Source organism: Chanodichthys erythropterus, chromosome 23 (genome assembly GCF_024489055.1).
Source record: "Chanodichthys erythropterus isolate Z2021 chromosome 23, ASM2448905v1, whole genome shotgun sequence".
Lineage (NCBI taxonomy): Eukaryota > Metazoa > Chordata > Actinopteri > Cypriniformes > Xenocyprididae > Chanodichthys > Chanodichthys erythropterus.
The window spans coordinates 15,832,257-15,847,197 of NC_090243.1; the positions used below are offsets into that span (position 1 = coordinate 15,832,257).

Sequence of the window (14,941 nt, forward strand, 5' to 3'; positions counted from 1 at the left end):
GCTGATACCCCGCTGGTCTCTGAAATGACTCGTCCTAGGTAACGAACAGGGTGTGCTGTGTGCTGGCATCTAATGATTCAATTTACAGTAAACCAAGAACAGAGAAGCAGACAGCATGCTTTATAGGTCACGCTATGCAACCCGCAACGTCCACCACTTCAAATGAGTACATAACAAAACTGCAAAACAAAGACCAAAGAAACTATAATGCAACTCTGAGAACTTCCCACAAAAAAAAATTTACTATGGTGACATAGTTCCCACCAAAACACCACAATTACACAAAAACATTTCCAGGTCACATTTCACAAAAAGAAGAATAAAAAATTAAGAATTTTTGCATAGTTTTGTCATTATTTTCATGAGAATTAAGATCATGTTACAGCCAAATTCTCATTTCTGTAATGAATCTGCATGATTTACTGGTTAAGTGGTTAAAAATGAAATTCATGCAGTACAACAAACACTAGAAGAATGTATAAATACTCATTTTATAGATATTGCAAAAATATCCACTATAGGAATGTCCATTTCTTTCAATTAGGATTATAATTATTCCCATCACTTTTCCAGGCCTGGAAGTCATACTTTTAAAAAATATTTGATAGTTCCAGGTTTATCATGCCCCATGGGGACCCTTAATTTTATTATTTTTTCACATTATAGTAATGTAAGTGGGATTATTTGCATTACAATAATGAGAATCTGGGAGGAAATATGCTTAATGAAAATAACTTTGTTAATATTAATATATCATACAAATATAATATACAAAGTGCAGTATATTAATAGTAAATAAAAGTAAACTATAATGATTTTTGGTGTGAAACGTGATCTGGACATGTTCTTGACAGGTCTTGTGATTCACCGTACCATATCTATCATATAGTAAAATCGTTATACATGCATATACGTTATACATGCATATACAATGCTTATGCATTACTACACTTTTACTGTGGTAACAATAACTGTACTAAATATGAACTGCAGTTATCATGGTAAAGTTGTATTTGAGTAAATGGTGTGGTGTAGCATTTAGCAAATTTTGTCAAAGCTTTGCCTCCTCAAAGTAATTATATGATGACATAAATTTATAGTATTTTTTTCTAAACGTTGCTGAAAATATGATATGAAAACTCACTCAGTGGATGTGCTGTCCTGGGGCTCCGAACACACCGCAGACGAGGGGACGATCAGGATTCCTCGTGCAGGAAGAGGATCTGAAGTCTCGGGAGTGGACACATGAGGTTCATCATCGGACACGAAGAACTGGACAAGAGATAAATTGATAGAAATAATGATAAATCTATTATATTGGGTAAATATACAAGTATGCAAGAACTTTGAACCTGAATACGAGTTTGTTTAGAGAAGATGAACTAAAGTCTTATGGGTTTGGAATGACATGAAGGAGAGCAAATGACAGAATATTTATTGTCTTGGACAAAGTTCATTAGATAGAAGAGCTTTCAAAAAAGTAATTAAATCATACATATTGGACATAAATCCGGTTACCTGAACGCTGTCTTTTTTCTCAGAGTCTGCTGTGGGGGTTGGGGTGGCGCTCTGGCCTTCCGAAGTATCTTCCTCTTCATCCTCCTCCTCATCTTCACCCTCCTCAATGGTCAAAGCACCGCTGGGGCTGGAACACGCTTTGTGCTCCTTACTGCTGCTACTCCTCCTCTTCTTCCTCCCACTCTTCTTCCTCCTGCCATCTCCCGGGAGTTTGGACAGAGGATGGTGGATGTGATGGGAGGAGTGACGGTGATCTGAGGATGATTATAGTGGAGTTTCAGTTCTGCATTTTCACTTTTACGGCTTTTTATATACACACTGTACTGTATACATATAAAGACACTGTATATTTTATTTACACACAGATATATAAAGTTTTAGATCTGTAAGATTTTTTAATGCTTTTTTTAAAGACTGTTCGGCTCTTAAGGCTGCATTTATTTGATCCAAAATACAACAAAAACTAATATTGTGAAATATTTTAACAATTTAAAATAAATTTTCTATTTTAATACATTTTAAAATGAAAGGGTTTGAATGGTAGTGTAAATAGCAACATTTCAAAAGCGTAAAAATTATGCATATTTTACATTTTTTTATGCAAAATAATTATATATAAAAATAATTAAAAAAATTTTTTTTAAATTAAATAATACTGTGAAATATTTTTACAATTTAAAATTATGTTTCTATTTTAATATATTTTAAAATGAAAGGGTTTAAATGGTAGTGTATATAGCAACATTTCAAAAGCGTAAAAATTCTGAATATTTTAAAAAAATTTTAAATGCAAAATAATAATATATAAAAACAATAAAAATACAAATAAAATTAAAAAACAAAAAATAATACTGTGAAACATTTTTACAATTTAAAATAATTTTTCTATTTTAATATATTTTAAAATGAAAGGGTTTGAATGGCAGTGTATATAGAGCAACATTTCAAAAGTGTAAAAAATTATGCATATTTTACATTTTTTTAAATACAAAATAAAATTAAGATAAATAAAATAAATAATTAAAAAAATAATTAAAACTAGAAAAAATTATAATAAAAAAGTAAATAAAAAGTTATAAATATAAAATTAAAATAAAATAAAAAAATAAAATAAAATAAGGGATGCAAACTTACACTCAAAATCTTTCTCGTTGTAGGTGCGGTGCTGCTCGCTGGGAACTCTGGGAGTGGGGCTCAGAATCTGCTGGAAGCGTTGAACACCTAATGCTTTGTTCAGGTCACCTTCCTCCTCTTCCTCCATCTGTGGCACTCGGACAGATGAGGTTGATGACTCGGGCTGGAGGGCGACACACAGGATGAGGTCAAGAGGACAAATCAGTGCACTGTTATCAGTGTCCTTAAATGATCACTAGAGGGAGTCAAAAGCATTAGTAACGTCATTAAACACCACGCTGACTTTAAATGATCCCTGTCAGAGTTTCTAATGTTCCCGATATAGTTTTTACAATAGTTAATCTCTTTCTAAATGAAATGGGAATCATGATATAATGTAAAACAAACGCAAACACTAAAGGCTTTACAGCTCATTGGTGTGCTTATTGCAATGACATGAGCAAATATCCTCAAGTCAAAAACAATCTCATTAGCTATACCTCAATGGAGCGCTCTCATTTGCGCAATAATCACCCAAACAAACACAAGGAAAGAAATCTCAAGAATAAGAAGTCACAAAATCTCTTAGTTTCTTAAATAAAATATAAAATGACTCAAAATGTCAGACACAACAAACCTTTTCCATTCAAAATTCCTTGCAAAATCAAAACAATTTTCATCTAAACCCGTTCTAGATCTCATCTAAACCTGTTCTTGCACGTCCACTACAGGAGATCTGTCCTGCCTCTTTCTCCTCATGTGTCCACTCACACGGTACGTTACACACAGAGAATTTCTGCCATTCAATAGTGCCAAATAATACTTTTGTATGACGTATGCATGCATACCACGGTGGACAAAGAGTTTTTTGTTTGTGATATATGCTTCAGCCATTCTGGGCTAAATTATCTCTGCCAGCATCAATTTGCTGTTGGACTTCATCTAGGTCTGATGCAGGGCTGCATGTCATATTGAAAAAAAAAAAGAACAAAAAAAGATATCACGATATTGCATAAGGCCATAGTCAAAACACAAAGGTCGCAATTTAATAAATACAGTCAAACCAAAATTTATTCAGACACCATGAACATTTCATTCATTAATACAGTTTATTCACTATAGTTTAAAAAAATGGTAATAAAACATTAATCTTAATTATGTCAAATAACACTTAAGCAAATCATGGTCAGGTCGAAGTGTCTGAATAATTTTTGGTTCCAAGTTTGTATCAATTTTACTGTTAGTCCACTGTATGAAGAATTTTTGGGTATAATTTGTCACAGTTTACTTTATTTTGCTATCCTCACTTAGATAAATGAACTATAGTGTCCTGCATCCACTAGAAAAAAAATATATAAAAAATGTCTGAATCATTTTTGGTTTGACTGTATATACACTGCTGTTTTCAGTGAGATGCTGAAACAGTATCATGAGCTGCATGTGGCCAATAAAAACTAAAATGGAAAGAGATTTTATATATATATATATATATATATATATATATAAATATAATTTTAAAATACATAATTAAAAAAAATAATAATTTTAAAATTAAATAATAATAATAATAATAATAATAATAATAATAATATTTTATTTTCTGTGCAGATCCATTACCCAACAAATTTCCCCAATCATTCTAGAATTAATTTACCCCAAATTTAACAATTAAATTAATCTTCAGAAAATGTAATATTGCAATTTTGTGCAATTTTTACTAATAAAACTTTGCAATTTAAGTGTGATAAGAAACAATACAGGTTTGCTGTGCTTGTTTGTAGGGCTGAACAATTTTGCCAAAATTGTAATTATATAATTAATATGGCTATAAACTACTACTACTACTACTACTACTACTACTACTACTACTACTACTACTACTACTACTACTACTACTACTAGTAATAATAATAAAATATTTTACTGTAAAATAAAATAATATTTAATAAAAAAAATTATTTTATTTTACCACTGTAAAATTACAATACTAATATTTAATGATAGGATAATTATTTTTTAATTTTCAATAGTAAAACGATTAAAAATGTTATTTTGACAGAAAACCACTGGGAACCCTTACAGAATATAATAAATTAAAATAAAATAAAATAAATAAATAAAAATAAAATAAATAAAAAAATTATATAAAATAAAAATATAAAAAATAAACACAATTACATTAAATTAAACAAAATAAAATATATAATAAAATAAAATAAATAAATAAAATAAAGTCATATCGCAACTAAGTCATATCACAATTTCTGTATTAGTTTGATAAATAGTGCAGCCCTAGACTGACAAGCGTTTGATCAAATGGTGCTGGATTACAGCAATGACCCAAGTCACTCAAATAATTGAAACTTCTGTCTATCTTCGATCAGTTCAAACAGAACAAAAGAGAACATAAGAGTCTGCATATGTGCGCCAAGAAATAAATCTTACCATGGTTAGATGTTGCTAGAGCTGGAGAAAGAATCAGTCAGTGCTCACAAAGCTGTGCAGAAGCACTCATGAGAACACCGTCCTCCCCGAATGTCCTCTACAACAACAATGTGAGAGAAAACTCATTGTGTTCTCTCCGTCATCGGACGGCTGTTAGTCTTTCTTCGCAGTGTGATTAAAAACAAACACATTTTGGAAGAAAGGCGCATGGGTTCGATTGTTCAGAACAATATAATCTCCTCAGACACACTTCAACATTTTCCAAAGGCAAATATTGACACTCTCCAGAAAACATCCGTCATCTTATGGTTACCTTGCGCCGCTGAGGCTTCAAATCTGCTTTAATTTGTTCTGAGACTTTACGTGGGCGCCTTTAATACTTTGAGTGGGAACAGACTGACCAGTCTCAACCAAGTCTTCTAAGCAAAACCAGTTAAATTTGGTTTTACGACTTTCCCCAATTGCACAAAGGCACAGGACCATCACAGGACAAAGATTATACACTTGAAAGTCCCATAAATAGTCTTTGGCGCTTTGGCTCAACTTATGAAGCAGGGTTACTATAGTTAACTACTGTAAAACTAAAGCCTTAAAAAACAAATCTGACTCATTTCATAGATTGCGGGTAAATGACATTGATTACATGTGATTTACTATGCATCCCTTTCATTTAGTTTAACTTAATGTACTAAAATAGACTAAAATAAATAATTATATTAGGACTAATAAAAATGATAAAAACACAAAATTACCAAAAATTAAAAAGTAAAATATTAATTAAAAATATGAATAAAAACTAGAATAGTGTCTCAATGACACTATAAAAAATAAAAAATAAAAAAATGGAGAAATGAAGGGCCAAAAATCCTATTGGCTAAACAAACATGTTAGACGACGAAAAGTGGCAAATCAAAGTTTTCCACCAAAGACTTGTGGTCAGTATCAACCCACATCAAATACATTTTCTCTCTAGTGAAATCACAGTGAGGTTTGGCTCTTCGCCCAGTAATGGATGCACAAATAAAACGTGATTCAATGCTCACTGACCCACAAAGCTCAGGCCAACAAGACAGCGAGCTGAACCCAAAGTAAACCATTTGACGTCCCACAAGACCACTCCAGACCAGCTAAATTCTTTGAGGAGAAGCAGAGGCTTATATGGCAGTGGTTGACTGCAGACACACAGCGGCTCCCATTCGGCATTAGTGTCAGTTCATATGAAGAGCCACTGGCCAAAGCAAAGTCTCCTGCATGTGAGCGCACGGCCAGCGAGAGATTAGCCGCACGGATCTGTGAGGTGTCTGAAATCCAGCTGACTCAGCAAGACACGCGTTCAACACAGGAGGGGGCTGTGGGTAGAGATATCCTTAAGCTCAAACAACTTGTTTTTACAAGCATAATAATGTTAAGAGTACAATCTAGTATTATGAAGCCCTATATACTTCAAGTGAAAACAATTAAAGGGATAGTTCACCCAAAAATGACAATTCTGTCATCATTTACTCCCCCTCAAGATGTTCCAAACCTGTACGATTTTCTTTGTTTTGCTGAACACAAAAGAAGAAACCAAACAGTTGATGAGCCCCACTGACTTCCATAGTATTTTTCCCCATTCATACAGGTTTGGAACCGCTTGAGGGGGAGTAAATGATGACAGAATTGTCATTTTTGGGTGAACTATCCCTTTACTATGTCTGACAGTTGACAACTATAGATGCTAGAATAGAAAAGACACAAAATCACAATCAACATGCAAATATTACAGTATTGAAAAGAGAAAGTCAGTGTGAAATATTCTATTTTAGTATTACATTTCTTTAAATATATAGCTTATAAATATTTAAAATGAAAAGAATGAAATGGCAATTAAATTACCAACAAAATAAAGTTTTTCCAACTTTTCCAGCCTGTGTATTATTAAACTAGGTTAGTGTCCCAAGAATAAATAAATTAACAAAAATAAATATAAAAATATAAAACTATATTTTTTCATTGTTATTTAATATAAATTAAGAACAAAGAATGAAATACCAATGGAATTTCCTACAAAATATAATTCAAGCTGAATTCAAATTAACTGCAGAAAATTTGTGGATAACTAAAGATTATATATATATATATATATATATATATATATATATAAACAAATATATTATATATAAATAAATATTTTTTTTTTTTAATATATATAATTTAGACACTTGTGACACTGACATTTAACAAAACAATGCAATACTGTATAAAATAAGTTAAACACTGAAGATAGCAATATTACTCTGGCATGATGTCAATCATCTGTGAGCATCAATAACCTGTAGAAACGCCTCCTTTCAATATTTGCTCAAACCGATTAAGCAAGATCCACTAGTCCTCAGCCTTCCAAAATGACCCTTTTCTCAAACTTTGTTTGCCAAGTATTGATTTACATGTACTGATCACGAAATATCGCAAAAAATGCATCAATAACGGCTCATATCAGAGAGCCAGAGACTTTTATGCAACATACCACTATGAGGATGCATGGTCATCCTCAACAGGTAATGCATTTAATACTATAGCTCATTTAGAAAGTCTTTAACTCAGTAAATTACTGACCTCAAACCTGTACAGGAAGTCCATTGGTCACGAGGGTGTCCCACAGAGTGAGATTTTTCAAAGCAAATCTTAAAGATGAGCAAACAGAAGCCGTACGCTACTCCGCAACCCGTCGTCACATGACCGCAGCAGGAAGAGGATATGGAATAACCCACTTTCACAATACCAGGCCTCGTTCGAACTCCAATCGCTGATTGTCCAGTCTTCCCCCAAACACACCCCCACATCCACACACCCAAACCGAGCAGTCGTGTCGTTGGCTTGATCATTAACCTTATGAATCAACAGTTGCCTGCCATCAAGAGGCCAGCCAATGTCAGTTAACCAGTTATGCTCTGTACAGTACTTCTATTGAATTACACTAACTAGAAATTCATACCCATTGGGACATATCATATATAACAGCCACTCAGGAGGATGCCGCCACATTTGCGGCTCTAAAACAATGTTGAGTTTTAAAATATCGGTTGTTTAACGATATATTTTTGCAAGTTGGATGATATAAAATAAATGCTTATGTGTCAATAAAAATGGTTATGGGAAGGCTCAAGCACACACCGACAACTATTCGAACTGCAGGCCCAAAACACTGAATCAGAACTAGACTGAAGAGACTACATGTGTGTCGGAAGGGAGCTGGCTCTTTAACAGCAAAACTCTGGGAACGCTGACTCAGCGGAGTGTGGGTTTGGAGAGGATGCAATTCAAGTCACACAAAGTTGCTGCATATCACTGCAAACAGCTGCAGGAAAAAAAATTTTTTTTAATTTTGCTGGTGAGAAGGTCTTTGAGTTTCCCTCGAGTTGCCTGAGTGAGTTTTATAGTATCTGTTAGTGATACTGGGCCATTAAAAACCGCACAGATAATTACAACGCAGAGGTTTGTTTAGGAAGTCTGCCGGGATCTTAAATGCTGCACTCTTTCAAAGAATAAAGATCTTTCCCTTGTAAAAGACGAGCACAAATGTAAGTGAATGAATGAGGCCACTACAGATGGAAATCTAGGAAAAAAATCCTATAGAAATCAATGGGTGCCGTCAACTGTCTGGTTACCAACATCCTTTGAAATATCTTCTTTTGTGTTCAACAGAAGAAAGAAACTTATAAAGGTTTGGAACAACATGAGGGTGACTAAATAATGACAATTTTCATTTATGGGTGAACTATCCCTTTAAATACCAATAAATTGACAATATTTATTGCCATCTGTTTATAAGTGTTAGCTCTTCCTGCAAATCCCAATATAATGCACAATTTCTATACTTTTAGTGAATTCCAAGTAAGTATCATGCAAATAAAATGCTTAGTCCACAATGTTACATCTCAGCATATGTATTGTAATTGTATTATTATCCTATATCATATATACCTTCAAATCCTTTTTGCCCAGTAACTATGGGAGATTCATGTAAATCCCATGGTAATCATTCAATATGTTACATGAAAAATATATAAATATATATTGCATTATACACACTATCAGTCAAAATTATCAATATATAATTTTTTTTAATGTTTCATATGCTCAACAAGGCTGCATTTACTGTATTTGATCAAAAATACAGTAAAAAGCAGAAATACTTCAAACTATTACTACAACTGAAAATAACTTTTCTATCGGAATGTATAATATATAGTATCATGGTTTTCAACATTGATAACATGAAATGTTTCTTGAGCAGCAAATCATATTAGAATGATTTCTGAAGGATCATGTGACACTGAAGACTGGAGTAATGATGCTGAAAAGTCAGCTTTGATCACAAGAATAAATCACATTTTAAAATGTATTCAAATATATATTCAAAATATATTCAAATGTTTCACAGACCAGGTTTAAGTCTAGTCCCAGACTAAAATGCATGTTTGAACTGAAAACAACTTACACTGACATATCTTAAAATATGTCAGAGCCATTGTTTTGTCTCAAGATGCACACCAACAATGTTTTTTTTTTCTAAGGCACATTTACAAAAGCTACTTAAATGTCCCAATTTAACTTAAGGCCTAATCCCGGCTTAATCCAAGTCCTGTCTGTGAAACCAGGCCTTTGAATCAATGAAGCACTTGACTTACGTCATGAACGACTGAAGCCACAGCACTGGTGAGCTCATCTGAAGTCACGGGGTCACTCATGGTTGACGTCAGGACACTGTGGTGATGCAGCACAGGAGACGCTGAACAACACTTAGATCTGCAGAGGCTTTAGCCTTTCTCTTTCTCACTGAGACTCAAGCAGGAGTTTATAGGCAGCATAACCTGTGAACAAATTTTAAATAATTTGTTAATTGCACATTTTGATATTTATGTTACAACTGTCAAACTGGTACAAATGTTTAATCAATAATATGCTGCTGCATTTATGGCATAAATGGATTTAAACTATAACATAACAGCCCTTTTCATATCAAAGGACTGATAACAACCAGATAAAAAAAGTTACTACTGTAAGGACATGCAGATAAGAGACTCATGCTTGAAAATAACCATAAAATATTGGATGTGATTGTAAAAGTAGATAAAGATTGGTTAAAATATCATTCATTTAATTGAACGCCATACAAAGATTACAACAGTTGTCTTAATCAAGAGCTTGACTGAATAAGGACCACTTTAGGCTGAAATCAAAACAAAATAGTCACACTTTACAATAAGGTTAACTTTAGCTAATTACATTACACTTAAAGTTGCCCTAGAATGAAAAATTTAATTTATCTTGGCATAGTTAAATAACAAGAGTTCAGTACATGGAAATGACATACAGTGAGTCTCAAACTCTATTGTTTCCTCCTTCTTATATAAATCTCATTTGTTTAAAAGACCTCCGAAGAACAGGCGAATCTCAACATAACACCAACTGTAACAGTCGGGGTGTATGCCCCCAATATTTGCATATGCCAGCCCATGTTCAAGCATTAGACAAGGGCAGAACGTCTGGATCTGTGCACAGCTGAATCATCAGACTAGGAAAGCAAGCAAGAACAATAGTGAAAAATGGCAGATGGAGCAATAATAACTGACATGATCCATGATTACATGATATTTTTAGTGATATTTGTAAATTGTCTTTCTAAATATTTCGTTAGCATGTTGCTAATGTACTGTTAAATGTGGTTAATGTGGAACTTTGTTTATGCTGTTTAAGGCAAGCACGAGCTCCGTGGGCGGAGAGCATGAGAATTTAAAGGGGCTGCAGCCTAAATCGGCGCATATGTAATGATGCCCCAAAATAGGCAGTTAAAAAAAAAAAATCATTAAAAAGAAAAACTATGGGGTATTTTGAGCTGAAACTTCACAGACACATTCAGGGGACACCTTAGACTTATATTAAATCGTTTAAAGAGATGTTATACGGCACCTTTAAAAAAAAAAAATATATATATATATATATATATATATATATATATATATATATATATATTATTTTTTAATTATTATTATTATTTTTAATACTATTATATATATATAATAATTTCACTCAGAAAATTGCTAGTAAATTTCACAGTTAATTACAAAGAAATGGCAAGTAACTATGAAAGCCTGTTTCCACCACTAAATAAAAATGTGAGTTTGCATCTCACAATTCTGACTTTTTTTCTCAGAATTGTGAGATATAAAGTCAGAATTGCGAGTTAATAAAGTCAGAATTGCGAGATATAAAGTAATACTGGGTGATACTTTAATTCATACAGTTTATTATTTTTATTTTCGTCCCATTCTGTCTGCCACTTGTTAGTGATGTATAAGTTATAATGATGTATAAGTATAAGTTAATGGTCTGAAATCAGAAGGTGGTATTCGACAGTCAGATTTTCCAGGTCAAGCATATGCCGGACCGTGTCCGCTCTCTCATTACCAGTCAGTCCGATGTGACTTGGAACCCAGAAAAAGATAATATTAAGGTTTAAAGATCTAATTTAGCTAAAATTTCAACAATTATGGGGTCGCTTTAATTAGTACTTTGAGGAAGTACTTGCTTTGATGCAGAAGTCTGTGCAAAAATACAATTGTTCAATTGAGTTGAGGTTTGACCACTGGAACATTCAAGGACGTCAGCACTCATTTTTTAAGTCTTGCCTTTGTTGATTCATTTACATGCTTCCTTCCACTGTCACACTGAAAGCAATAATTGTGTTTTAGTGGCAACAGGAGGTTTTGTGGCAAAACTTCTTGATATGTACAGTCGTTTATCTGTCCTGATTCAGTTCCTGTTAAAAAGAAAAATCCTAACAGCATGATGCTGAAGTTGAGGTAAAAGTTCAGCCACAATTTTATCAGACCAAAAGAAATCATTCCACATGGTTTTAAAAGACTATGTGGAATAAGTATAGTATTTAAAATCAGAGAATAAGGTAATGCAACCTCAAATAACTTGACCTTATCTAAAAAGAAACATGACCTCGAGAAGAACCAAAACTATGGTAAAGTTAAAGCAGTTGACTCTTATATGTCAAGAGTAACATTTGTGTTAAATTGTGGGATGTTACTCAACTTGGAAGGCCGCATTGTGATACCAAGTTCAATGTGGCCTTATAAAAAAAAAATCTTCCTTCCATATAAAATATGTTCTTTGCATTATCTAATATTCTTCTTGCAACACAGTTCTGAGAAACATGACCGCAATATCTTTAAGAGTTATCTAAATATAGAGCGCACTATATTATAATGTTGCAATGTCTCGTTAGACGCTAAATTTAGATAAAGGCTGTTACTCTGTACAGTTACATCAACTTTGTTGGAAGGTCAACAATTCCAGCAAAGCTTTTCCAGACCAGTTGAATTCATCAACTGCATGATCCAGCTGCTCTGTGAGTGGCACATTAATCAAAATTTGGGATACAAACTGAGCAAAGTTATGACACTTAAATATTTGGGCATTTTACAAAGAAAACCGATTCACTGAACGAAAAAGAAAAAAGATTTGTCCTTTGATTCACAAGCAACTCGCTGGTGTTAGAACGAAGAGACTATTATAAACCAGTTTAGATTGTTGGCTTAGCATCATATTTTTTTTTACCTCTAGCTACTTGAGAATAGTGACAAGAAGTTTTATAATAATTCCACAAATTATATGAGCATCCTGATACCAAACAGCATAATAATCAGTTAAGCACATCTGATATTAAAAGATGGAGATTACACATTTGAGATCAGAAATTTCAGCTAATTTTTAATAAAACTCAAGAAAAATAGGACAAGTTAACAGTAATGTAAGTTTTTGGGCCTCTAGCGACACTGTTAATGACTGTTTTCAAACTGGTTTCCTGAACGAAGTATTTTAACATTGGGAAAATTAAACAAAAGTTTTGTTGTTCAAAAAAAGAAGTGCTTTTAAACAGGAAGCATCTACAATTGCACAATGAAAGATGGCATGAGAACCCATTCTATGCTCTTTGGCTCACAGCATCCTTTGATGATGTTGATAAAACACAATCTAATGCTCTAGTTGGTTCAACCTCAGTCTCTATTTATGGTGTATCGGTGTATATGAAGAACTAGTTTGATGTTGCTTCCAATTCCCCCTCAATTTCCTCCAGAGTCAATTAACAAATGAGATGCAGATACCTACAAATGCTGTATCCACTTTAACTGGTGTGCATATTTTGCTTCTAGCAATGCCAAATTGTGTTATTGTCTACTTTACTTAACCACGCACCTTGAATGTGAACCCAAAATAGGATTTTATCCTAGCTCTTAATGGACATGGTCCACCTTGGCAATAATGAAGAAATAAATACAAGCAATTTCTTGCCAGACAGGTATGCAATTCAATCCATGGTATGAGTAAGTTGTAGGTTTTCTAATCTAGCTTAAAGTTAACCCACTAACTTCAACTGGAATCCCTATACGGATATAAACAGGGAGCTCAGGATCATGCACCATTCCCAGTTTGGAAAATCCTTTTGCTTTTGTGGAAGGCAAACAGGCTTACTGGATTATATTCAAGCATGTCCATAAAATATAATTTCAGACAAAGCAAAGACGGCCAATAAAGATGCCATTCTGCAAATAGACTTTCAATCACAATGCGGAAACCTCACTGTAAAGATATAAAACGCTCAATGACTGAGTAGTTCAGAAAATATAGAGTTTCAAGTTTACTAGCGTCCAACGGCTCGTCCACATGAAAGACATGTTTGTGACTTGAGTTTAAACCTCATACAGAAAAATGTCGAAAAATTGGTTTGGATCAGGAATTGTGCAGCCTTAAAGAGCTGGGCTGGCAACTGAAAGGTGCAGGTTCAAAGCTTTGACCCATGAGCTACCCATGTTCATGATCAAAACTTAAATCTCAGGTTACTCCAAACTCCAAGTCCCTGTAATAATATCAAAAAAGCCCCACAAAAACATCTGGGATCATTTTTGTATAATCAAGCCCAAACTCACTTCCAAAATTGTAAAAATTGGTAACAAAAATGAATAAGATGCACTTATAATAGAAGTCTATGGGACTGTTTTATGCATTTTTTAAGTTGTTTTTCCAAAGTACAAGTATAAATGATTAACTTAATCAGTTACAAGTTCATATTAATAGCCAATCAGATGTTTCTAATAGTGCACTGATTTGCACTTTTAAATCGTTTTCGTTTATTAATTTACAAAGAATGTTCAAAACTACATACTGGGGCATTTTTTAAGGGGATGTTTACCAAAGATGCTTTGTTGCGTTCAAAAACAACTAGACGGAACGCGACCAAATGGAAAAATGCCGACGTGTTTTTAAAAGTTGAACAATTTTTTACATGATGCAACAGATTGTGCTTGAAAAACAAAGTTATTTGGCCAAAGACGTTCATTTGAATATTTGAATGTCAACATCAATAACAACTACACTGTAAAAAATGAATGTGATTTTAACGGTAAAATATTGTAAAAATGCTACGGGAAAAAACTGTAAATAGGTTAACGGTAAGTTCTCATACTATATACAGAGTAAAACTGTAAAAGCTCTTACCAGACATTTTATATAATTTTCAAATTAAAATGCTGTAAATTTTACAATTTTTAGAAGTAAAAAAGAACAAATCAATGTATAATTTACAGTCAAAAACTGTAAACTGATATTCCCACAATTCCCTGTGCGACACTCCACATTTGAAAGTATTTTGTTTAAATAATCATGTTTCTTGATATATTTTTGTAAATGTTACTTCCTCTGTTGTTTAAAGGTGCCATCGAACGTTTTTTTACAAGATGTAATATAAGTCTAAGGTGTCCCCTGAATGTGTCTGTGAAGTTTCAGCTCAAAATACCCCATAGATTTTTTTCAC

The 14,941-nt window shown here is 33.2% G+C and overlaps 1 protein-coding gene across 5 annotated transcripts in view; it reads right to left on the bottom strand.

Annotated features, from left to right (window-relative positions):
- Positions 1 to 14,941, bottom strand: part of slc4a2b (solute carrier family 4 member 2b) — a 46,138-nt gene that overhangs the window by 19,637 nt on the left and 11,560 nt on the right. For 3 of the 5 annotated variants that reach the window (XM_067378672.1, XM_067378673.1, XM_067378674.1), the window contains exons 3-6: positions 9,747 to 9,929; positions 2,653 to 2,815; positions 1,519 to 1,772; positions 1,145 to 1,272 (exon numbers count right to left, since the gene is read on the bottom strand). In XM_067378672.1, coding sequence (XP_067234773.1) covers positions 1,145 to 1,272; positions 1,519 to 1,772; positions 2,653 to 2,815; positions 9,747 to 9,806 — 605 coding nt within the window. In that variant the 5' untranslated portion in view covers positions 9,807 to 9,929. Of the gene's footprint in view, positions 1 to 1,144; positions 1,273 to 1,518; positions 1,773 to 2,652; positions 2,816 to 5,076; positions 5,174 to 7,671; positions 7,801 to 9,746; positions 9,930 to 14,941 lie in introns of those variants that run through there. The other 2 variants (XM_067378676.1, XM_067378675.1) reach the window with 2 other exon arrangements.